General features: G+C 43.7%; 1 protein-coding gene across 1 annotated transcript in view; it reads left to right on the top strand.

Moving 5' to 3' along the window:
• ADCY2 (adenylate cyclase 2) overlaps nt 1–24,081 on the top strand; it is a 438,387-nt gene that overhangs the window by 291,555 nt on the left and 122,751 nt on the right. Inside the window, exons 5-10 of the mRNA XM_065905185.1 lie at nt 3,703–3,851; nt 8,537–8,648; nt 14,402–14,529; nt 18,879–19,037; nt 19,974–20,106; nt 21,955–22,131. Of these exons, the coding sequence (XP_065761257.1) occupies nt 3,703–3,851; nt 8,537–8,648; nt 14,402–14,529; nt 18,879–19,037; nt 19,974–20,106; nt 21,955–22,131 (858 nt within the window). The remainder of the gene's footprint in view (nt 1–3,702; nt 3,852–8,536; nt 8,649–14,401; nt 14,530–18,878; nt 19,038–19,973; nt 20,107–21,954; nt 22,132–24,081) is intronic.

The raw sequence follows: 24,081 nt of genomic DNA on the forward strand, positions 1-24,081 counted from the left end.
TCCAGGGAAGCCTGGCGTGCTGCAGTCCATGGGGTTGCAAAGAGTCGGACACAACTGAGCAACTGAACTGAACTGACTGACTCAGTAAAGAATGTGCCTACAATGCAGGAGACGCAAGTTCTATTACTGGGTCAGGAAGATCCTCTAGAGAAGAGAATGGCAACCCACTCCAGTATTCTTGCCCAGAGAATCCCATGAACAGAGGAGTCTGCCAGGGTCCATTGGGTCGCAAAAGAGTTAGACACGACTGAGCAACTAACACACAATAACATGCCTCCTTCATCTCCCATCTGGGTCTGCTTTCATCATGCCTTAGAGGATGACCAGATGAGTCTTCTGACTTTGTTGACATCAATTCCACAGTTTTCTCCCTAGATTTCCTCTATTTGTTTAAATAGATTTTGAACATTATGACTCCTTTATACAATTTTGACCTCATCCAATACAGTGATCAATAAATAGAGAAACAGAGACCATCCCATACAGAGTTACTCAGTACATACAGTGTGCTCAATAGCTACCAAAATGGAGTTGAGTGAAGGCAACATTAGCATAACTTGGTTCCAAACTTGAAGAAGCAAAGTCTATCATCTAAGTACTTCCTTGGATGTATCACGTATTTTGTGACTTTCAGACTTCCCAAATGTCTAACCATCTGGTTGGTCATGGAAGCCAAAATGTAGAAAAAAGAAAGTAAGAGGCAATTACATTTATTTGATGGGTGCGTAGCAAAAGACAAGTAGATGATGGAATAGCTCTACTTTGTAGTAAGATTACAAAAGGTAGTAAAGTTCCATTTATTTTAAAAATAAATCCCACTACCTTTTCGTTGGGTTCTGAGATAGAAGAGGGATCAGATTTGTATAGACACTAGATCATCAGCCAAATGTTTTGAACTCTCGATTTGTGTGTAACAAGGATACAGGTTTTATTCTAAGTTTTAAAATATGGATATCCATTTTTCATGTCATTGGAAAAGACCCTGATGTTGGGGAAAATCGAGGGCAGGAGGAGAAGGGGATAACAGAGGATGAGAGTGTAGGATGGCATCACCAACTCGATGGACATGACTTTGAGCAAGCCCCGGGAGATGGTGATGAACAGGGAAACCTGGCGTGCTGTAGTCCATGGGATTGCAAAGAGTCGGACATGACTGAGCGACTGAACATTTTCCACATCATTAGTAATTTCTTGGTAATCTGAGTTCCAAGTGGCTCCATTTTTCTGGGGTCACTTGTTCTATTAACAAACCAAAACATGACTTGATTTCTTCTTCTATTATTGAATTCAGTTATTCTCTGTCATCCTGCTGTTGTTCATCTTGGCCCTTGTCTGCATGCTGAGAGGTCTCGCCATTGGACAGGGTTCCTGCTCTTTCAAAATTTTGCTTTAGTCCAAAATTGGAATTCACCTCCTCACCTTTAAGCTAACATGATGCTGTTGTATTGTTAGGTCATTAGTGAAACTTGGAGAATAATGGAAGGAAATTCAAGCTCAGAACAGGAATCAAATCAAAATGTAACTTCAAGCGGTTGCTGGTGTTTACCAATGGTTTTCCAACCAGGAGACACTTTGAATGTTCGCTTTCTCCTTGAGTGCAATCTGCTGATGTGAAGTTGGGGCTCCTCTTGTATCTCCAGAGGCAGTCACTCTTTCTCCCAGTGTCATTGTCTGCCAGAGAGAAAAACCCAAAATAAGCATTGCCTTGCTTTGCAGAATAGTTAAATTTCCCTTTGGGTGAAGATCGCTGACCCAGATTTTGCCCAGGCCTAGTACTGATGACTAAAAAGGTCATTAATCTGATCTTGAAACACAAGCCCTGCCTACCCAGGTCTCTACCATATGCAGCACCAACAATGAACATGGACTTTGAAATGGGATTTTTCTGTATTATGCCCCAGACAAAATGCACTGCAGGGCATTCATTCATTCAGCAAATAACTACAGAGAAAATGCTACTTTCCAGGAACTCCTAGGAGTTGAGACATCAAACAATAAAAAAGCCCCCCCACTTAACTGCCCTTCACATCACCGGTCTCTGTGAGTGCAAGGAATCACATAAGGGGTTATATTGGCACTGTCCACAATGAAATCTAGTGGTATCGCTACCCCTTCAAAAAATTTTTTTCTAAAAAATATGGGGACTGGTCTATCCTTTTCCCCTAAGCCTGAACTATCTACACTCTTTCTGATATTGATGTGGCACATAAAGAGAGCTTCTGCAAGCATGTGCTGCGTGGCAGGGGCTCCTGCTCTGTTATTCCCTTCTGCTTTCCAAGGTGTGTGGATGCCTCCAAACACCAGCCTGCCCTAGTCTCCTCGGACAGCTGTGCTCCTGGAGACACCGTCTCCTTCATCTTTGCGTTTAGCATTAGTACTCATCGAGAGTCCAGCGTTCCGTGGGCAGTGATGGATGTTTCCTGATTGGGTGAGTGAAGGAAGGAAAGAACAGATGACCGACACTCAGATATGCCAGTTCATGGAGAGACGCCCCCGACCACGCACTGAGGCCTCACACAGGCCCGCAACGGAGTCTCCTGTTGCCTTTGCACCTGTGTTTTCCTGGAGCAGGCTGGGGATAGGCTGTGGTGAGGGTCATTTCATCTACATCAAGATGTGCTTCTGGCCTCCCCTCTGCTCCATCATGAAAGTTCCCAACCATCCCAAAGTGACGTGTGCTGTGGGTGGATCCAGGGGACAAACATGTGGGCCAGTGCATCTGGGGGCAAAGCCCACTTTCACCCACCCTCCTCTACTCTCTCACCACTTTGTCCAAAAAGAAATCTGTTAAAGAGAAAAATGTGGAAGAAGAGAAACTCTTTTGCTCAACAGGTGCTCATTTATACACACTGAATATCACTAGCTGAATCCACAATACCGGAGGAATATGTGGTGTTTTCTATATGAGATTTATGTTTAAAGTACTCTAGAGTAAATATCAACTTTCAAAGGTTGACCTTCCGTGATACTTCTTCTCAAAAAAAAATACAGTTTCTTTAAAAGGAATGAAAAAGTGCCATTCTAAGTATAATAAATGCATATTAACATGTATAATATTGCATGCTATCATGTACAGCATTTACTGAATTTAAAGACTAAAAAAATAAGAAAGGCTTATATGTTGTCATTTCTTTGTGACCCACCTATAGTTTCTCATAGATGACATTTTCTCAGAGACTAATATTTCTGACTCTGTCTTTATAATAGTTCAGAATCACGAAAAAGGATTGTATGATCACCACAGAGGAAATGAAATGTTTGAAAATGTGTGACTATCTTATTTAGGAAATGTGGAATATTGCTTGACTTTCAAAAGTGCAACATAGCTTGTACTTTATCTCTCAAGCGAACAAGTAGGCAAAATGAGAGTCTTCTATCTCCGACTGACCACTGGTTTCTGGCATCTTCGTATTATTTCCATTTCACTCCTTTAAAATCACAATAGATAAATAATATCCTTGGGGAAATAACTATGCCTTCCTTTTCTTTGCACTGCAGAACATATGCTTAGAACTCAATAAATAATCTAATAACACATTCTGACCTTGGAAAATTGGATTTTTTTTTAACATGTTATCTCTAGCATCTGCGTTTGAACTTGTTAGAGTCCTCAGCTTGGCCCCGCTCCGTGACGGTTTCATTCGGCCCTTGCTGTGACCTCGGTGGTGTGACATCTCTGTCTTCCTTCCACCCTGGTTTCAGGAGCGGCTCCTGCTGTCCTTGCTGCCGGCACACATAGCCATGGAGATGAAAGCTGAGATCATCCAGAGGCTGCAGGGCCCCAAAGCCGGCCAGATGGAGAACACCAACAACTTCCACAACCTCTACGTCAAGCGGCACACCAACGTCAGGTACGCCTCGCCGTCATCCCAGCTGCGGAGCCCAACGCCGGCGGCGGATGTGCGTCACCGGAAGTCCCCGTCTGACAGCGTCACGTGGCCCTCGGAGGTGTCCATCTTGGCGCAAAGCATAGTGTCCACTCCTCCTACCCGTGCGCGAGGGCCTCCCGCTCATCCAGATGAGAAAACAGTCCTTTCTACTTGTTGCGTTTTGGGACCACCCATTACAAAGGGGAGAGAAGTGGCCGGTGGGGCCTTCGTTCTGGGAACTCTCAGGCCAGATCTCCCTGTGTCCCAGGAACCCAGGACTCGGTATCTCAGTAAGATTAGAGAGTCAGTGGGCTCTAGGCACAAGGCCTGGTTCCTCAAGATGGGCTTGGCGGGAGCAGGATCTCAGGGAGCCAGCACTTTCCAGGGAGGCTGGGTGTCCTGCTGTCCATCAGGAATGTGTGTGTGTGTAGGGGGGTGTTGGTCTCTGGGTATGGCCAGTACCAGCATGGTAGGTGACCAGCGTGCACCTTAACTAAATTACAGTGAAAGTACAGCTGGTCCAAGAGTGGCAGTCATATATGCTTCCCAGGGAGCCATTCCTGGCATCTCGGTAACTGGAAAACTAACAAGGAACTGTGGTCAGGAGAGAGGTCGTGTAGGACGCCTTCTCCCTTGAGCTCTGGACGGGTGCCAGGTGGCCCTCATTTCAGTCTGGAGTGGGTGTTCCCTCCCGTTCTCCTCATGGTCTCTGGCCCCTCCAGACGTAGGCACTCTGGTCCTCACCTCCATGCCGACCCGTTTCTGATCCCAGTTCCATGGAGGCCTGTCCTTCCACCTGTTCCATTATATTGCAGTGACGCTTGCTCTTCTGGCTGGGTTATCTCAGTGAGTAACTTGTGCCTGCCTCATTCATCACCTTACTCCTTTAGTTGTCAGGGTCACTCGCCCCTCCATTCAACAGTTTATTAACAACAACCACAGACAAAGCTGAAACGTGTAGCTCATCGTCTAGAATCAAACTCAGGTTGTTTGCCCCCAACTCCAGACTTTTTCCATTGCATGTTGCTGCCTTAGGTCCGATTACTTCAGGTCAAGGATTTCTGAAATTGATTAATAAGAAATAAATTTAACTGTAGCTTAAAATGAAAGTGAAACTGTTAGTCACTCAGTCGTGTCGGACTCTGTGCGACCCCATGGACTGTAGCTGGCCAGGCTCCTTTGTCCATGGAATTCTCCAGGCAAGAATATTGGAGTTGGTTGCCATTCCCTTATCCAGGGGATCTTCCCGACCCAGGGATCAAATCCAGCTTTGCAGGCAGATTCTTTACCATCTGAGCCACCAGGGAAGCACTAACTGTAGCTTAACTGCATTGCTAAGACAAATCTCATTTTGACACATAATTTTAGAAAGAGGTGTGGCCCAAGCACACAAGAGCTAATATACAATAAGAAATGTTTATTGAGAGGGAGATAACAGAAAAAAGTTGCATATCAATGAGGAATCAGGAGTAAATATTTTTTTTTTAAGTCCCCATCATTTTTTTGAATAATAAACTATGAGTGTGTATGTGTGTATATATATATATATATATGTGTGTGTGTATGTGTATGTGTATGTATATATATATTTATATAAACACAGAGAGAGAACATTCATACATATTAATGAGTGAAATTATTTAAAACACTAGCTTACCTTTAGGTTTTTAAGCATGTTTGCCTGCATGATTAAAGAAAAAAATTTTTAGTATCTGATAAGTTGTATTTTACTAGAAATTGCTCTTTCTAGCCTTAACTGTCTGAAAATCAGGAATGGCCCTTCCATCTCCTGAAATATTTTTAAGTCACTTATTGGTATTAAAAATGTGTAAAAATAAATATTAATATGTCTGTATCTAAAGAGGATCACAGACTCTAAGTGGTTGTGATATAGTTCAGGAACCCTAGACCTGCAAAAATAACGGATGACACGACCAATTTCAGGCAGTTGATAAAAGAGTCTGCATAATATCTATCTTCTCAATTTCTATGTAACAAATTACTCCCAAACTTAGTGGTTTTAAAGAACATAGACATCTCACAGTTTCTGTGGGCTGGAGTTTGGGAGTATCTTAAGTGGTTCTGGCATACACTTCCCCATGAGGCTTCAGGCTGCTGGGGGCTATGCTCTGGATGTGGCTTCTCACCTGGTGGGCAGGTTAACTTCCTGTTGGCTGGAGGCCTCAGATCTTCATCACTGGACCTCTTCACGTGTTGCTTGAGTGTCCTCACAATATGGCCGCTTGCTTCCCCAGAGGGAAGGATCCAAGAGAGAGCCAGGTAGAAGTTGCAGTGTCTCTTATAGAAGGTCATTTCTGGCTATGCCAGAAATGTGTAACTATTCTATTAGTTACACAAGTCACTCTTAGCCATTATGGGGAGGGACAGTACAAGGGAGGTAAGGATGACTGGGGCCATCTTGGAAGCCAGTTACCACACAATCTAAGGCAAAGGGTTGGTGAAGCAGCTTAGCTGCTTTCAGAGACCATACAGTATGTTTGCAGGATTGAATCAAATTTAAATTCAGAAAATATATTTGGGATCCTAAATAAAAGTGTTAATGCTAGTCGCTCAGTCGTGTTTGACTCTGTGACCCCGTGGACCATAGCCCACCTGGTTCCCCCCAGTTCATGGAATTTTCCAAGCAAGAATACTGGAATGGCTTGCCATTCCTTTCTCCAGAGGATCTTCCCAACTCAGGGATCAGACCTGAGTCTCCTGCATTGCAGGCAGTCTTTACTGTCTGAGCCAGGAGGGAAGCACCTAAAGTAAATACATAACTTAAAACTTGAAAATACAGAAGCTTAAATGTCATGCAGTACCAATTAATTTTAAAAGAAATCTGAAACCTATGGCCTTTTCATCCTGAGGCAGGGTGTGGGCATGGGTATATAAATATCTGAGTTCCTACTTTGGGTTCTTTGGGGTGTATACCCAGCAGTGGAATTGTCAGTTCATCCAGTAATTCTGTTTCATTTTTTTGAAGAAACATCATACTCTTTTCTGTAGTGTCTATACCATTTTACATTTCCCCTAGGATGCTTACTAGTTCTAATTTCTCTACATTCTCAGCAACACTTGTTATTTTCTTTAAAAAAAAAAAAAAAACTATCCTAATGAGTGTGAATTGACAGTTATTTTTGTTTCATGGCCCATCTTAAACCATACTGTATGTATTACCTGAAACTCAAATTGTCAGCAGCAATTTTAGGCTTCTTTATTAGGTCTTCGGGGTTTCCCAGGTGGCACAGTGGTAAAGAATCCACCTGGCAAGTCAGGAAATACAAGACAAGTGGGTTCAGTCCACTTCTTTCCAGTGGGAAAGATCCCCTGGAGGAGGAAATGGCAACCCACTCCAGTATTCTTGCTTGGAGAATCCCATGGACAGAGGAGCCTGGTGGGCTACAGTCCATGGGGTCTGAGTCAGACACAACTGAACACATAATAGGTCTTTATGTAAAACATAAGCACGTTGCTGTGTAGGTAAAGTTGTAATGCACACGCAGGTGTTGTGTTCTTCTATCCTGATTCATCAAGGTTAGCTAAACGCATACAAAACTCTAAGGAATCTCGCATTTACCCCCCAGGCTGTACATGCCATGAGGGGAAGCTGTGCTGTCAGTTCCTTAGTGACTGTGTCCCAGATTCTTCACTTGCCCTCAGTTCAGTTCAGAGTTCAGTTGCTCAGTCGTGTCCGACTCTTCGCGACCCCATGGACTGCAGCACACCAGGCCTCCCTATCCATCACCAGCTCCCGGAGTTTACCCAGACTCATGTCCATTGGGTCAGTGATGCCATCCAACCATCTCATCCTCTGTTGTCCCCTTCTTCTCCTGCTTCAATCTTTCCCAGCATCAGGGTCTTTTCAAATGAGTCAGCTCTTCGCATCAGGCGGCCAGAGTATTAGAGCTTCAGCTTCAACATCAGTCCTTCCAATGAACACCCAGGACTGATCTCCTTTAGGATGGACTGGTTGGATCTCCATGCAGTCCAAAGGACTCTCAAGAGTCTTCTCCCACTCCACAGTTCAAAAGCATCCATTCTTCGGTGCTCAGCTTACCACCCCTAGTACTCTGATGGCATTCTACTGTTTCCCTTTATGGTACTTGTTATTACTGTAACTGGACTTTAGTTGGTGTCCTTCCTTGTTTAATGTTTCCCCCAAACTCAGCTCTGAGCTTTAGGAAGAGGCATCTCCTTTCCTGGAAGTTAGTAAAGAACCCAGAATTTTGTCTTTCAATCAAAAAACAGGATTTGACTTTTATGATTTTGCTTCTTCTACTTAGGAATACTTACAATATAAAATCACTTAACAGTTCAAACAGAAGCATATTCCTTTGATATCAGAATTATGACACTGTAATGAACTGTCAGGATGAGGACCACATAAGCTGGCCCTGAGAGGAGAAGTGTTGTCAGTAAGAATGGACTGGAATAGAGAAATTGGATCACATGGCTTTCTTCCCCGATCTTAATTATAAAAATGTAACATCAAAAAAATTAATGGGAAAGTTTAGCAACATGTTTATGTATTCCATACCCAGGGGAATGATGTTTTGCAAAAATGCAAAACGTAAGAAATTGTCCTCTTTTAATGGGAAAGACTACCATTGCTTTCTTAGCGAATATAAACTTGCAAATATGCACCCCTTGGCTTGTTCCCACAGTATCCTCTACGCGGACATCGTTGGGTTCACCCGTCTGGCCAGTGACTGCTCGCCTGGAGAACTCGTCCACATGCTGAATGAACTCTTTGGAAAGTTCGATCAAATTGCAAAGGTGAGTATTCGTGACTGCTTTCTGTTTTCAGGATATATAAAATTTGGGCTTACCTTTTTTTGGTCCTTACCAGTTTTTTGCCTCTTCATAAAAGCATCCTTTAGGAATCTTAGATTTGTTGGACTTGTTTGCCACTGATAAGTCTCAGACCTACACTGGGAAAGAGAAAATGCTGTAGCATATAACTAGCATATGCTTTCATTTATTTTTAAGACTCTGGCTTATATATAATTCAGCACACATATAATAAATACATTCAAGATAACGAGACTTGATTTGCACATCTCTCTGCACTGTGCTGTTCTTAGCTTCTCTTTTTAGGCATTTTGATGTCAATGAGTTGGAAACATAATTTCCTCTCCAGTTGTAACCTTTACATATTCACAGTGTTAAGCGGCATGCTGGGAAAATCCTTAAGACAGGATGCATCCCTTCTTCCTAAGGCCTTATTTACTGCTGTCTGATTTTCATCCATTGGCCCTTGTGCCACTTGCAGAGATATAAGCTCAGTATTCACCATTCATATGCTCATTTGTGAGAAGTTTCACAGAGAAGAAATGATGACAGCTGATTTAAAACCATACCAGACTGCACTCCTGACTTATTTATTGGAACGATTAAGATTTCTGGTGGGAATATTGGTATTTTTTTCTTGCTAGCCCTCTATTTCTGTCTCATAAAATGTTTCTGGTCTTAATTTTTGTCTTTGAATGGTTCCCAACAAAAATCCTTTATTATGCTTATCAAAATGTATTTTTTACATTAGGAAGAGTTAGTTCTAAGTTCAGTTCATGGTGAAATTTCCCTCACACTTAAACAATAGAGAACATTCCAGCCAAGCTCCCAGGCACAAATCTGGCTTTCAGATGTTCACAGAGTCACTCCTCGGTCAAGCTCCCCATGAGATGCCTTATGTTGCCCAACTGACAATGACGATTTCACTGGGGATTCCAAACAATTCACTGAGACTACAGCTCTGATTCCTTCATTTACCAAACCAAAGAAAAAGGTTGCATTGGGGTTGGGAGGGCTCATCTTTAGGAGAAAAAAGAAAACAATATCTTGACTATATTCTCCATGAAGGAGCAACCAGTTGTCTATGTTGCCAATTATTGGTTCCTTGTGACCTAAGCAGGGGAAAGGAAATACTTGTCAATGAATGATTATTAAACAAAATAAAAGCATAGAGAGATTATCTGTTAAAAAATAACATCTTGGAAGTTTGAGTTAATAAAAGGTCATTTTTGCTGCCCTACCTGGTGACACGTTAGGAAGAAACTTTCCAGTCTTGACTGGTGACAAGGTTCCAGTGTTCTGATGGCCTTTTCCCTGTGTTTAAAGCTCTGTGTCCAAATTACTTCTCTTTATAAGGACACCAATCATACAGGGTTAGGGGCCCACCCTACTCCTGTATGGAGCAGGAAATGGCAACCCACTCCAGTACTCTTGCCTGGAAAATCCCATGGACAGAGGAGCCTGGTGGGCTACAGTCCATGTGGTCATACAGAGTCGGACACGACTGAGGGAGAAACAGTTTCTACTCCTGTATGACCTTATCTTAGTTAATTATGTCTACAATAACCCTGTTGCCAAATAAAGTCACATTTACAGGTACCAGGGGTTAGAATTTAAATATATGAATTTGAGGAGGACTGAGTTTATATCACACAGAAGACGTAATCAGTGTGGTTTCCTGCTCCTCTCTGATGATTATAACAAAGGAATGTTCAGGCAATATCAGAGTCTGGACTAGGATAGCTTGGTCCACCCATTGTTGGTCACAGGAGCAGCATGCTTTGGATATCAGTTCATGTCTCATAGTTCAGATCATGGAATCAGAGAGCCTTGTAAGCAAACAGCTCAGTCCATTGAGTGAATGCCACAAAAAGCACATTACTTTAAGGAACTCAGCATCATTGCTCATTTACCTCATACCACTTTAATGAGGTATAGTTGGCTTACAAAAACCTGTACATATTTAATATGCATACAACTTATTGAGCCTTAGGGATACACCCTTGAAACCATCACTACAATCTATGCCATAATCATCTATCACCTACAGATCTTCATTTTGCCCTTTTAATTTATTATCATTATCATTATCATCATGGTCATCATTATTTTGTGATTAACACACTTAAGATCTCCCTTTGCAGCCCGTGTCTAGGTATACAGTAGAGTATCGTTAGTTACAGACACTGTGCTGTACAGTAGATCTCCAGGACTTACTCGTCATGCATAACTGGAACTTTCTACCCTTTGACCAACACCTCCCCACTTTCCCCCTCTCCCAGGCCTGGAAACCACCATTCTACACTCCGTTTCTGTGTTTGACCAATAAGACTCCTCATATGCGTGGTATCATGTAGCATTTGTCTTTCTGTTTCTGGCTTATTTCACTCTGGTATTGCTGTTGTTCAGTCACTGAGTCCTGTCCAACTCTTTTCGACCTCATGGACGGTAGCACACCAGGCTTCCCTGTCCTTCACTATCTCCCGGAGCTTGCTCAAACTCATCTCTGTTGAGTCGGTGATGCCATCCAACCATCTCATCCTTTGTCGTCCCCTTCTCCTCCTTCCTTCAATCTTTCCCAGCATCAGAGTCTTTTCTAACGGGTTGGCTTTTTGCATCAGGTGGCCAAAGGACTGGAGCTTCAGCCTCAGCATCAGCCCTTCTAATGAATATTCAAGACTGATTTCCTTTAGGATGGACTGGTTGGACCTCTTTGCAGTCCAAGAGACTCTTAAGAGTCTTCTCCAACATCACAGTCCAAAAGCTCAAAGAAGGCTGAGTGCTGAAGAATTTATTTTAATTAATAAATCAAATTCAACAGCACATTAAAAAAAATCATATACCATGACCAAGTGGGATTTATCTCTGGGATGCAAGTTGGATGGCAGAGCAAATCAATTGATGAGATATATACATACTGCATTAACATAATGAAGGATAAAAAACACATAATCATCTCAGTCAATTGCAGAAAGAGCATTTGACAACACTGAACATCCTTTTATGAGTAAAATCTCTCAACTAATAAGAAGGAACTCAGCTCAACACAATAAAGCTATATGTGAAAAGCCCACCGTGAACATCATATTCAGCAGTGAAAAACACACCTTTTCTTCTAAGACTGAGGAGAAGACAAGGACACCTGCTCTCACCAGTTCATTTCAACATAGTGCTGGAAGTTCTTGACACAGGCCTTAGGCAAGAAAAAGAAAGGCATTCAAGTCAAAAAGTAGTAAAATTATTACTGTTTGCATATAATATGACCTTATATGTAGAAAACTTTAAAGAGTTCACAAAAATTTGTTGGTGGCAGTGGTTGGTGGTTTAGTTGTGAAGTCGTGTCTGACTCTTTGTGACCTCATGGACTGTAGCCCACCAGGCTCCTCTGTCCATGGGATTCTCCAGGCAAGAATACTGGAGGGGGTTGCCATTTCCTTCTCCAGGAGATCTTTCCGACACAGGGACTGAACCCGGGTCTCCTGCCTTGCAGGTAGATTCTTTACCGACTGAGCTACGAGGGAAGCATAAAAATCTGTTAGTACTATTAAACTCAGTAAAGTTGCAGGATTCAAAGTATGTGTACAATAATCTGTTGTGTTTCTATACACTAACAATGAAGTATCTCAAAAGAAAATTAAGGAAACAATTCGATCTACATTATCATCAAAAAGAATGAAAAACTTAGGGATAAACTTAACTAAACAGACTATATACTCTGTCGTGTCTGATTCTTTATGACCCCATCAACTGTAGCCCATAAGGCTCCTCTGGCCATGGTATTTTACCAGCTAGAATACTGAAGTGGGTTGTCATTTCCTACTCCAGGGAATCTTCCTGACCCAGGGATCAAACTCACATCTCCTATGTCTCCTGCATTAGCAGGCAGTTCTTTACCACTTCACCACCTGAGAAGCCCTAACTAAGCAAGTGAATGACTTACACACCAAAAACTATAAAACACTGATGAAAGAAATGTAAGTAGGCACAAATAAGTAGAAAGATATTCCATATTCATGGGTTGGAAGAATTAATCTTGTTAAAATAGTACCCAAAGCCATCTACAGATGCGATGCAATCCCAATCAAAAGCCCAATACAGTTTTTACAGAAATAGAAAAAAATCAATCCTAAAATTTATATAGAATCACAAAAGACCACAGATATCCAAAGCAATTTTGAGCAAGAAGAACAAAGCTAGAGGCTTCATACTTCCTGGTTTCAAAATATCTTCCAGCTACAACAATTCAAACCAGTAGGATACTAGGAACAGACATATAGACCAACAGAACACCATAGAGAGACCCGAAATAATCCCATACAGTCAACTGGTCTTTGTTAAGGCTACCAAGATTTCACTGTTATTAATCTTACTGTTTCTAGACTCAGAATACATATTTAGGAAGTGAAAGTGAAAGTCGCTCAGTCATGTCCGACTCTTTGCAACCCCATGGACTACATAGTCCATGGAATTCTCCAGGCCAGAATGCTGGAGTGGGTAGTCTTTCCCTTCTCCAGGGGACCTTCCCAACCCAGGGATCGAAGAAGGGTCTCCTGCACTGCAGGCAGATTCTTTACCAACTGAGCTCTCAGGGAGGTGAACCTGATTAATAAACAATGTTTTTCCTTTTTATTATATAAAATTGCTATCAAGATTTATTAACACGCCCTCTGCAGTGCTGTAGATAAGCATGGAAGTACACAAGCTCTCTATGAGACAGGGAGAGAAATATGTGAAAACCTTCCATAAATCTAACGCATGTTTTAAGAACAAAAAGATCTTACGTTCATTTTATTATTTCAAATATTTTCAGTTTATCCATAAGCCTGTGTGTTAAGAAGTGGGAAAAAAATCTGTGCTTGGTACTTCTTTATCTATGTATTTATTTTGAATTTGAGTAAAGAGTCTATAAGCTAGTTGAAAAGGTTAGAAATGGATGTAGGATTGATGCATATGAATGAAACTGATCTCAATATTGTAATATAAATACAACCCAAGAAAAATGAGTTCGTCTAACTTGATATTAAAGTGGTTTAACCTAAGGTCAGAATTAAGTTTTAAATCATTTGGCAATGTTGAATAGTGGCCCATTATACTGCATTATGCTGTAGTGATGTTTATCAGAAGCTACATGTCTGCAGGCAAGAATTCACTTCAGCTTTGAAAGAAGTGAGGAAAACCATGAACATAGTAGGAAATGACATACAGTTCTAATTCCAATTGTGTTCTGATCACCATTTTCTATCCTGAAAATTTCTACTCTGCACAGAACGTTTCATTTCACTGTCAGTATTTGAGGATGTTCAGACTGCAAAGCATGGGCCTATCTTCACATTTCTCTGCTAAGTGTAATTCATTCCAGAACACTCTCTCAGCCTTCCCCTCCCACCCCTTGCCCTCATCCTTCCTGCTTTGGTAAAGGGGTGTGTGGGTGAGGGTGGCTCAGTCTTGATGGGCAGTTATGGGAAACTGAACTGGTTTTCGGCTTCTCAGGTTGGCACAGTGGTAAAGAATTCTCCTGCCAATGGAGGAGACGCAAGAGACAGGGGTTCAATCCCTGGGTCAGGAAGATCCCCTAGGGAGGAGGGCATGGCAGCCAACTCCAATATTCCTGCCTGGAGAATCCCATGGACAGAGGAGCCTGGCGGGCTACAGTCCATAGGGTCTCAAAGAGTTGGACACAAGTGAAGCAACTTAGCACACGCGCAGTGCAGTTGAAATTCTGTGACTTCTTCTTTCAGGAGAATGAATGCATGAGAATAAAAATTTTAGGAGACTGCTACTACTGTGTGTCCGGACTGCCTATATCTCTCCCTAACCATGCCAAGAATTGTGTGAAAATGGGACTGGATATGTGTGAAGCCATAAAGTAAGTGTAATGCTTAGCAAGAGCCTTTAAACTGCATAATACATTTTCATTGTCGTTCTTACAACTGTTTCTGGTTTTTTGTCTACTGAAACTATATACATGACTGTTCGTTTAAACGGGCAAAGACTCATTTATCGGCATGTGAGAACTCAGTCCAGAGTAAGGCTCTGTGTTTTGTATTGTTATTATTTATCTTATTTTACAGGAACACTGTGTTAGAAATGGCAAGGGTCTGTGTCATTAATTTCAAAGATAATTTCTTTGTAAACAATTGGAAAGTCTCCTCCAATCTTAAGGGAAAATTTTGTACTCTTAATGTCTCTCTTGATTTTTGACAAGTACATGTAAATTGTAAGAGAGAAAGTAATTTTTACCACCAGACTGCAATGAATAGGAAAATCCAGCCCAGAATAACTCCATCTAATCAAACACACTCAGCTCTGTGAATTTCGTTTCAGTTTTTATCCATAATAGTTTTCTGCTTTGTATCTGTAGTTTCTTTCATTGTAAGATTTGTAGAGAATATTTGCTTACGAAGAATAATGGTATCATTATAGCTGACAAGTGTAGCGTGAAAATGTGAGCTACAAAGTGAATTTTCACTGCTGGTACCGTAATGCATACTTCTTTATAACTGCCTTCATAGAAGCCATGATAGTCTTATAAATGATAAAAGCTCTTGTTTGTTGATTGTTTGATTGAAAAATTTCAGTTCGAGGGTTTTTTGGTAGGGGGTTGCCTATTTTTGGTCAAGTGATTTTCTCTTCTCCTCCACATATTTTTGTTCTAAATGGGATGGGAATTATGTGCTTGATGTTTGAATTCCTTTTCTCAGGATTGGAGTAACTGGGACTTTAAGTGAGAAAGCAACAAATCAAGTTAGTTGTCGCTGTGTTTAGCCCACTGTGATATTGGCCGTGGGCTGAAATGGGCTGACAGGTTTGACGGTGGGTTTCCAGTGCTTTCCAGGGAAGAATGATGAAACCTCCAGCCTCAGCAGAGTCCGCAGACCTTAGTGTCCAGACTCACTAGCTCAGCGGTGTCGGGGCCACTATGCAGCCGTCAGGAATGGTGGGCAGACATAGGGAGGAAAGGAAGGAAGAATCGAGAAGGGAGAGGTGGGCATGTGGCCTCAGCTTGCCACCTGAGATACTTTGTATGGGAATTAGCTGTCCCCCCTGCTTCTCCCCCAAAATAAAGCATCTGTCTTTTCGGAGGCATAAGGAAAAAAAAGCTTTTCAACTGTATTCTAAAAGTCATTAACTATGCAGGACATTATGGGTCTAGATGTAAGTGCATTCAATCCATGTAAAATTAACAGATATTCTCACATTTGTAACCACCCCAGGAAGCCACCTTAGTGTTTGAAACCAAACACGAGAGGAAACAGACTTTATGAATGGGTTTTGTGACGGATGAAATTACGGGAATGAGTACCACATTTGATTCAACAAAATACTCTTGTTGTTGTTTAGTTGCTCAGTCATATCTGACTCTTTGTGACCCCATGGACTGTAGCCCTCCAGGCTCCTCTGTCCATGGAATTCTCCAGGCAAGAATACTGGAGTGGGTAGCCATTCCCTTCTCCAGGGATCGAACCCGGGTCTCCTGCATTGCTGGCCGATTCTTTAGCATCTAGGCCACCAGGGAAGCCCAGGGAAAGAGAGAACACCTCGGCAGATTTTGGAAACTCTTTGTTCTCTCACATACACAAGCAAGCATTTCCAGTCCCAGTTCTTAAGCCATAAGATGAGAGTGAATACAGGAATTTCAGGTTTTGAAGCTGGTGAGGAGAAAGCATACCCTTAGCACTTGGAATTTTGCCAGAAGACCTCCAGTTTTCCTGGGAACCAGCAACACGGATCCAGGGACGTCTGTCCGTATTTTTCCCTCTGTGCAGGGACCTCCACGTTTATTCAGAGCCTCATTCCCTGTTAGCTAGGTCACCACTGCAGAAGTTCTTCGGCTGCAGTTTTGGAATATTCCCGGCATTTAAAGAGACGTCTTTCCCTCCTTTCATGAAAATGTAAACTGTTCTTAATCAAGGCACTGCTCTCAGAACCCTGATTTTGTAAGTGCTTAAAGCTCCTCTTAAATTAGAAAGATAGTCTACTATTAGCGCAAACTCTAAGCCATCATTTCAACATTTGTCTATAGATCACACAGATTTCATCTGCATCTACATGCATTAAAATTTTTCTGGTCAGTCAATTCATCTGAACCCTTGATCAACTCATTTTTCTAAAACAGACATTAAGCCCATGAAGATGATTAATTCAAAGACTCGAGTTACTAACCAGTCACTGCTGTCAGACTTGCTTTATGATTACTCCTGGACACTGTCAGGAAGCGGGGCTCAGCAGGGTGGGGAGCAGAGATGAACCAGTGTGAGCAAGCCCAGAGGGGAGGACCAGACACCCCCTGGCAGCCATTTGCACTCAGAGCTTATGTAGGCAAAGCGGCAAGGCAAGCCTCCTGTGTCATGGAGATGCTCCTTCTGGGAGCAGGACTGAAGGGTGTGGACAGCTTGCAAAGTGCTTGATATAGGTTGTCATTTTTATGACAAAATATAAACAGAAAAGGTGGAGAAGGCCATGGCACCCCACTCCAGTACTCTTGCCTGGAAAATCCCATGGACGGAGGATCCTGGTAGGCTGCAGTCCACGGGTTGGCGCAGAGTCAGACACGACTGAGCGACTTCACTTTCACTTTTCACTTCCATGCATTGGAGAAGGAAATGGCAGCCCACTAAGTTGTTCTTGCCTGGAGAATCCCAGGGACAGGGGAGCCTGGGGGGCTGCCGTCTATGGGGTCACACAGAGTCGAACACGACTGAAGCAACTTAGCAGCAGCAAAGAGAAAAGGATGATAGAAAGGGAAGGGAAAGAAACAGGAGGTCATTTATGTTTACATCATGGACCCGCTTCTTTTTATCGTAGTATGCTCGGATGGTTCTGCTTCATCATTTAAGCCCAACGTTCATCGTTCATCGCTGTTCGTTGTTGTTCAGTCTCTCAGTTGTGTCTGACTCTTTGCAACCCCTGTGGACGGCAGCACACCAGCCTTTGCTGCCCTTCACCATCTCCCGGGGCTTGCTCAGAGTCATGCCCATTGGGTTGGTGATGCCATCCCAGATGCGTACCTGTGTCATTTTGAGATGTTTCGGGTTCTACTGCTTCCCACACCTGGGAGCCGTTCCTCGTAACTATGCTGCGGTCAATGTCATCACTTCCCTCCACGTTTCCTCTTGGGGTGATTCGCTCCATGGAACTAGGGACACCTTCCTGCTAGGGACATTTTCTTCTTTTACAGCTATATTTTAACCGATAAACATATTTGACTGGCAGAAACAAATAGGCATCACCAAGCATTGCCATTTTCCCTTAAAGGAAGTTGTCTTCTTTCTTTTTTTTTTAAATTGGAATATAATTGCCTTACAATGTTGTATTCGTTTCCACTACTCAGTGAAGTGAGTTAGCTAGTGTACATGTGTATATATGAATGTCCGCCCCCTCCCTCGTGGACCTCCCCCTCCCCCCACCCCACCCCTCGGGGTCATCACAGAGCACGGAGCTGAGCCCCTGTGCCAAATAGCAGCTCCCCACTAGCCATCTGTCTCACACATGGTCGTGTGTGTATGTGTGTCCTGATCAAAGGAAGCTCTTCATTTGTCTCTTTCAATGAATTGGTGACAGGATCCTGTTTTTTAAGTGGTTTTTACAATTCATTTCTTTTTAATGATACCTTATGCATTATTAAAGCTTCTTAAAGAGGACTCTCTTCTCTTTTTTTGTTAAAGAAATGTGCACAGTGGAAAAGCATTCAGCTTGTGGTTATTTTCTTTTTTAATTCCTATTCAGGCTGAAGTCATTTATGCTCACAAATAAGCCCTATTGTTTCATCAGCAGAAATTATTCCTTGGGGACATACGCTATGCTAAGCATTAGCGTTGCGAATGGCATCTAAGATTGTTTCTAACAGTACAAGGCAAAGTCTCAGGAGTCCAGTATGAAAACTTCAAGGAGGGGGTCAGCACATGATGGGTGCTTGATACATATTGGTTGGAAAAGTAGAAGCTACACCCAACATGTTGCATCACGGCGCCAGCCAGCCTGAGGCTTTACTGGCTGGAGCATTGGCTTTGTGCTAATGGGTTAGCCTGGTAATAACCGGAGAGAAAAACCCTTTCTCTGGCCTCAGAGCAGCAATCTTCCACCACAGGAGGAACTCATGACCATATTTCCAACAGTCTGAGACATTGTGAATAATAAAATGCCCAGAAAATTGGCCAGGAATGGCAGGAAGAAGAGACCGGCCCTGGAGGGTGATGTGACTTTCCTTCTCTCTAGGAAAGTGAGGGACGCCACCGGAGTGGACATCAACATGCGCGTGGGGGTGCACTCTGGGAACGTCCTGTGCGGCGTGATCGGGCTGCAGAAGTGGCAGTACGACGTGTGGTCACACGACGTCACCCTGGCCAATCACATGGAAGCCGGAGGGGTCCCCGGGTAAGGCGGGATGCGGGCGCCCTCCCATTCAGCAGGCTCCGGGGTAGGAGTCCTGGGTCCGCAGGCTGAGAGCTGACTGCCCAGCGCTCGGTGACTTCTGTTGCCTGGTTAGTACCATGTTACTCGGTGACCTCGTCTGTTAACCAGACGGACGTGAGCTCTCAAGTCCCAATTCCAGCACTCCTGGGAGCCCCAGTTAGAGACTGGATATCAGACCCTGAGTTACAGACTTTGACTGATTTGCATACTTATGAATAGCAACCTAAGTTAAAGATGGCTTATAATGCACTAGAGATATGTGGCCTTTCTCTGTTATTGGTGACCTCTGAAATCAGTCCTATTAAAATAAGAAATGGTACCCTCTGGACAAATGACAAGAAAGTCTTTGCAGGGGCTGTGGTTTGGAGAAGTATGAGAGCAGGTGTTGAGGAGGAAAGCCCATACTCTGCGACCCCATGGACTGCAGCCCGCCAGGCTCCTCTGTCCATGAGATTTTCCAGGCAAGGATACTGGAGTGGGCTGCCATTTCCTTCTCCAGGGCATCTTCCCGACCCAGGGATCGAACCCGGGTCTCCTGCACTGCAGGCGGAGTCTTTACTGACTGAGCTACGAGGGAAGCCCATACATATTAGCACGTGTTCTCAAATGACTTTGCCGTGCATTTCAGAAAATATCCTCATACCTCCAGATTTGGTATGATCACACTTTATGTGCTGTAATTCACCATGCAGGTTTCTGAGTGCAGAGAGGCTCCGAATATTTGCAACTCTTGATATCGGGGAGCATATTCCCAAAGCTGTGGGTAACAGACTACGAACCTATAGCCATTCCTTCACCTGGGGCAGAAGGAATTCTTTCTGAAGTCCCAAATAAATAGAAAATTGTGCGCGTTCCTTCTTCTGTATCTTGATTGTGATTTTTCAAATGGAATTTCAGACGTGTTCACATTTCTTCTGTTACCCTGCAACACTTGAATGGAGCTTACAAAGTGGAAGAAGGCGATGGTGACATCAGAGACCCGTATTTAAAGCAGCACCTGGTGAAAACTTACTTTGTAATCAACCCCAAGGTCAGTATCATAAAGAGTCTATAATTAGCCCATGACTTCTGTGATTAAAAATGAAGAGGGCAAATGAGTGATATGGGAAGGTTTTTTTTGTTTGTTTTTTCTTTTCTTTTTTCTTCCATTTATTTTTATTAGTTGGAGGCTAATTACTTTACAATATTGTAGTGGTTTTTGCCATACATTGACATGAATCAGCCATGGATTTACATGTGCTCCCCATCCCGATCCCCCCTCCCACCTCCCTCTCCATCCCATCCCTTTTAGTCACATACCAGTGTAATTCTTTGCTAGTCTTTGCCTCTAAAACTATTTTAAATGCCTGTGTTTTGTGAAAATAAATTCAAATATTTATGAAAGAAGCAGTTGAAATGAATTGCTTGTTTATATGACAAGGGTATTGTCTGCATCATAAGATTGTAGAGGTTAGTCAGCGCTTACCAATGTATACGTTAGTCCACGGGTGTGAACCTCTGGGCCATGGACTGGTACCTCCTGTTAGATCAGCAAGAACATTAGATTAGAAATAACATGCACCATAAATGTAATCCATTTGATCACCCTGAGACCAGCTCCCCACCCCCAGTCCACGTAAAAGTAGTCTTCCACTAAGTAGGTCCCTGGGGAAGGGCATAGCCACCCACTGCATTGTTCTTGCCTGGAGAATTCCATGGACATAAGAGCCTGGCGGGCTACAGTCCATGGGGTCACAGAGAGTCAGACACAACCAAGCACCTAACAGATAGGTCCCTGGTGCCAAAAAGGTTGGGTACCACTGTATCAGTCCATGATGGGCCCTTCCTGGCAGTTAGAAAATTAAATGACAAAATGTTTGCACAGGATTTCAACTGATAAAAATCTTAATGAGATTAAGTGGATGAAGATATAAGAAAAAAAGAAGAAATTACTGAAAGATTAACAACTAAATGTCATGTAAACACTGGGTTGAGCATGTTATATGCAGACATGTAAACTTTGACATGATAAGAACCATCCTTCACATGCAGACAGCCGCTGTCTCTTACTCTCTTCCCACCATGTGTCAGGCCAGAGCAGGGGGCTCATCAAAAGAGCTCTCATCTCTTTTACGCCTCCCCAAATTCCTGCCAAGTGGATACTATTGCTGTTTACAGACTAAGAAACTGAGTCTCAGATGGTTTACGTAACTTCCTTCAAATCACTGGCTGGTTAATGCAGGTAGCAGCGAGAAACCCCTCTGAACTGTCCAAGCAAGCATCGCAAAATCAATGAAGTCCAGTCTAGGAGTGTTTGCTCACAAGAGCCTCCCTAAAGTCCCCAGGTTCACCTTTGGGGACAAACTTCCAACTCACTAGCCAGTTGACCTGGAGACAGATACGTGACAAGCAGGAGGAACTATAGGGTGATCGGCGTGGGGGGTGGGGGGGTGTAGGGGAAAGGTTCAGAAATCGTGTCCAGAGAACACTGTTCAGGCAAAGAACACCAAAACACCAATATTCGAGGCCATTTCGCATCCGAAAACAGCCCCAATCCCTACAGCCATGATTCTAGGAGAAAAACAAAACCATTAAAACATGGAAACAGATCAGCATATTCTGTCTAAGAGTCAGCGTTATGAAAACGTCCCTTCCAGCGGCTGTTGTTTTTTCCGAAGTTTCAAGCACAGGTGGGTTTTGTTGTCTGAAAAGGGCTCCCTCAGCTCCTCTGGGGCATGGCCGTGCCCGCCGGTGACCCTGCGGGACCCGGGCAGGAGCCCGCAGGGTGAAGGCGGTGATGGCAGAGGAATCCGCTCCGCGAGGGAGGCTTCTGGGGGGGCTGCAGGGAGGCGGTGCGCCTGCGGGCCTCCACGTGTGATGCTGCGTTTCTCACCCCAAGGGAGAGCGGCGGAGCCCTCAGCACCTCTTCAGACCTCGACACACGCTTGACGGAGCGAAGATGAGGGCTTCGGTCCGCATGACCCGGTACCTGGAGTCCTGGGGGGCGGCCAAGCCCTTCGCACACCTGCACCACAGAGACAGCATGACTACGGAGAACGGCAAGATCAGCACCACGGTACGCCCTCCCCACCCCGGCTCCCGGTGGCGCCCGCGCCCGGCAGACGCCAGCTCCCCAAAGCAGAAGGCGTGTTCTGCCAAAACCACTCGGGTCTGTAAGGAAGGAAGCTTGCCGTCTCTGACTCCCCAGAGAGGCCCCCGACAAACAGCTCCCAGGTTATCATGAGCGTCAGTTGCTTAGGGTTTTAACCAAGAGTGACTTTGCGTGATCGCTTTCTTATCGAAGACTGTTACTGACAAGGGCAGTAGCACCTGCGTACCCCTGAACTCTTTTCAATCCAGGTTTGTAATTTGCTTTGGCTCCCACGAGGTGGAAAGCTTGAGCATCTTCATAAAAAGAACCAAATGAGGGCCTGACGTCCTTGGGGTTTGAGCAGCATCATCATTAACCCTGTCCTCATCCCCCAGAGGTTCAGGCTGTGTCGGAAGCCAAGTGCATTCTATTGTTGGTGTCCCTCATGGAGGTCATCCCAGCTTCTAATGGGGAATGAAGTCCCAGCACTCCGGACCACAGGGACCGATAAGATGGCTGAAATGCAGATGAAGAATAGAAAACTCATGAGAGGAGAGAAAGGAAATACAGTGAAGCACTTAGAATAATCCCAACAGCATATTTAGATATTAAAACAGTCTCTGAGTATAATTTCATGCAGGATGGTATTCACTGTTAGGGATGTGGTTGAGGTTAAAAAAAAAAAAATGGGATGTTCCATGATTTTTATTAGCTGATAAGTAAAAAAACATATGGGGCTGTTGGGTAAAAGTGGACATTTCCAAACTTCCTGTGCCCGCAAGGCCTGTCTCAGTAACATGCACAAGCCCAACACGCAGGGGTCAGCGTTCCTGTTTTGTCTTAGTTATATCTTCTCTCAACTTCCTTTGTTCTCTTCCAACTAAAAAATAAACTATCTGATAGAAGATCGTGATCTTTCAAGCAGTCAACAGGGAGACCTCCAGGGCAAGTCTTTGAGGAGTCTGTATTCTATCTGGAAGAGAGAGACCCTAAGTAGGACTCAAATAAACAAATGGGATCACTCCAGGTACTGCTGAGGGCCTTGATGAAAAGAAAAGGAAGGAATGTCTTGGGGAGTGAATGGCATGGCTCCTCTGGGTGGGGTGGCTAGGGGGAGTCTCCAAGAAGGGGAGGGGTCAGTGGGAAGAGTAGGGGGCAAAAGGACAAATTCAGCGGCCCTGAAATGGAAATGAATGTATCTTTGAGGGCAGAGAAGAGACTGTGTGACTGTCAGATCATCAACAGTAAGCCTGGGGAGGTCATTAGAGTGAGAGGCTCCAAGTAATCATGTATAATTTATTCTGATTGTAGTGGGAAGTCGTTAGAGGGTCATAAGCAGGGAAGAGCATCGTGTAATTAACACTGTGGATGATGGACCAAGAGTGCAGGGCTCCAAGACAGGATGGTGCCCTCGTTTGCTGAGATTTTAGCAGTGAGGACAGTGAGAAGCAAATTCAGGGTATAATTTGAAAGTGGAACAAGTAAGACTTGGTGATGGAGTTCGATATCTGTGGAAAGGAAGTTCAAAGACAAATCCACATGTTTGGGTTGTGCACCTGGAAGAATGATGATCCCATTAACTGAACTGACAAATACTTGGAGCAAAGTCAGAGAATTTGGGGTAGGAAAATCAAGACTTTGCTAGTGGGCATCTTCAAATCAATATGCCTTTTAGACACCAAAGTGCATTTAGGAAGATGGCAGTTGGGTGTGTGCTCCTGGAGCTGCGGGTAGATGTCCTGGTAGGAGATGTGGATGTGAGAGGCATCAGATTTTAGGTGATATTTGAAGCTGTGGATCTGGATGAGGTCACAAGAAGAGAAGAGATGCAAGAAGCAGGGACCAGAGCCACTGGGGTACCAGTGGCTAGACCTGTTAGAGGAAAAGCATGCTAAGACCTAGGATCTAATTGTCAGGGAAAGTCAATGCTTCTAT

This window comes from Muntiacus reevesi, chromosome 14 (genome assembly GCF_963930625.1).
Source record: "Muntiacus reevesi chromosome 14, mMunRee1.1, whole genome shotgun sequence".
Lineage (NCBI taxonomy): Eukaryota > Metazoa > Chordata > Mammalia > Artiodactyla > Cervidae > Muntiacus > Muntiacus reevesi.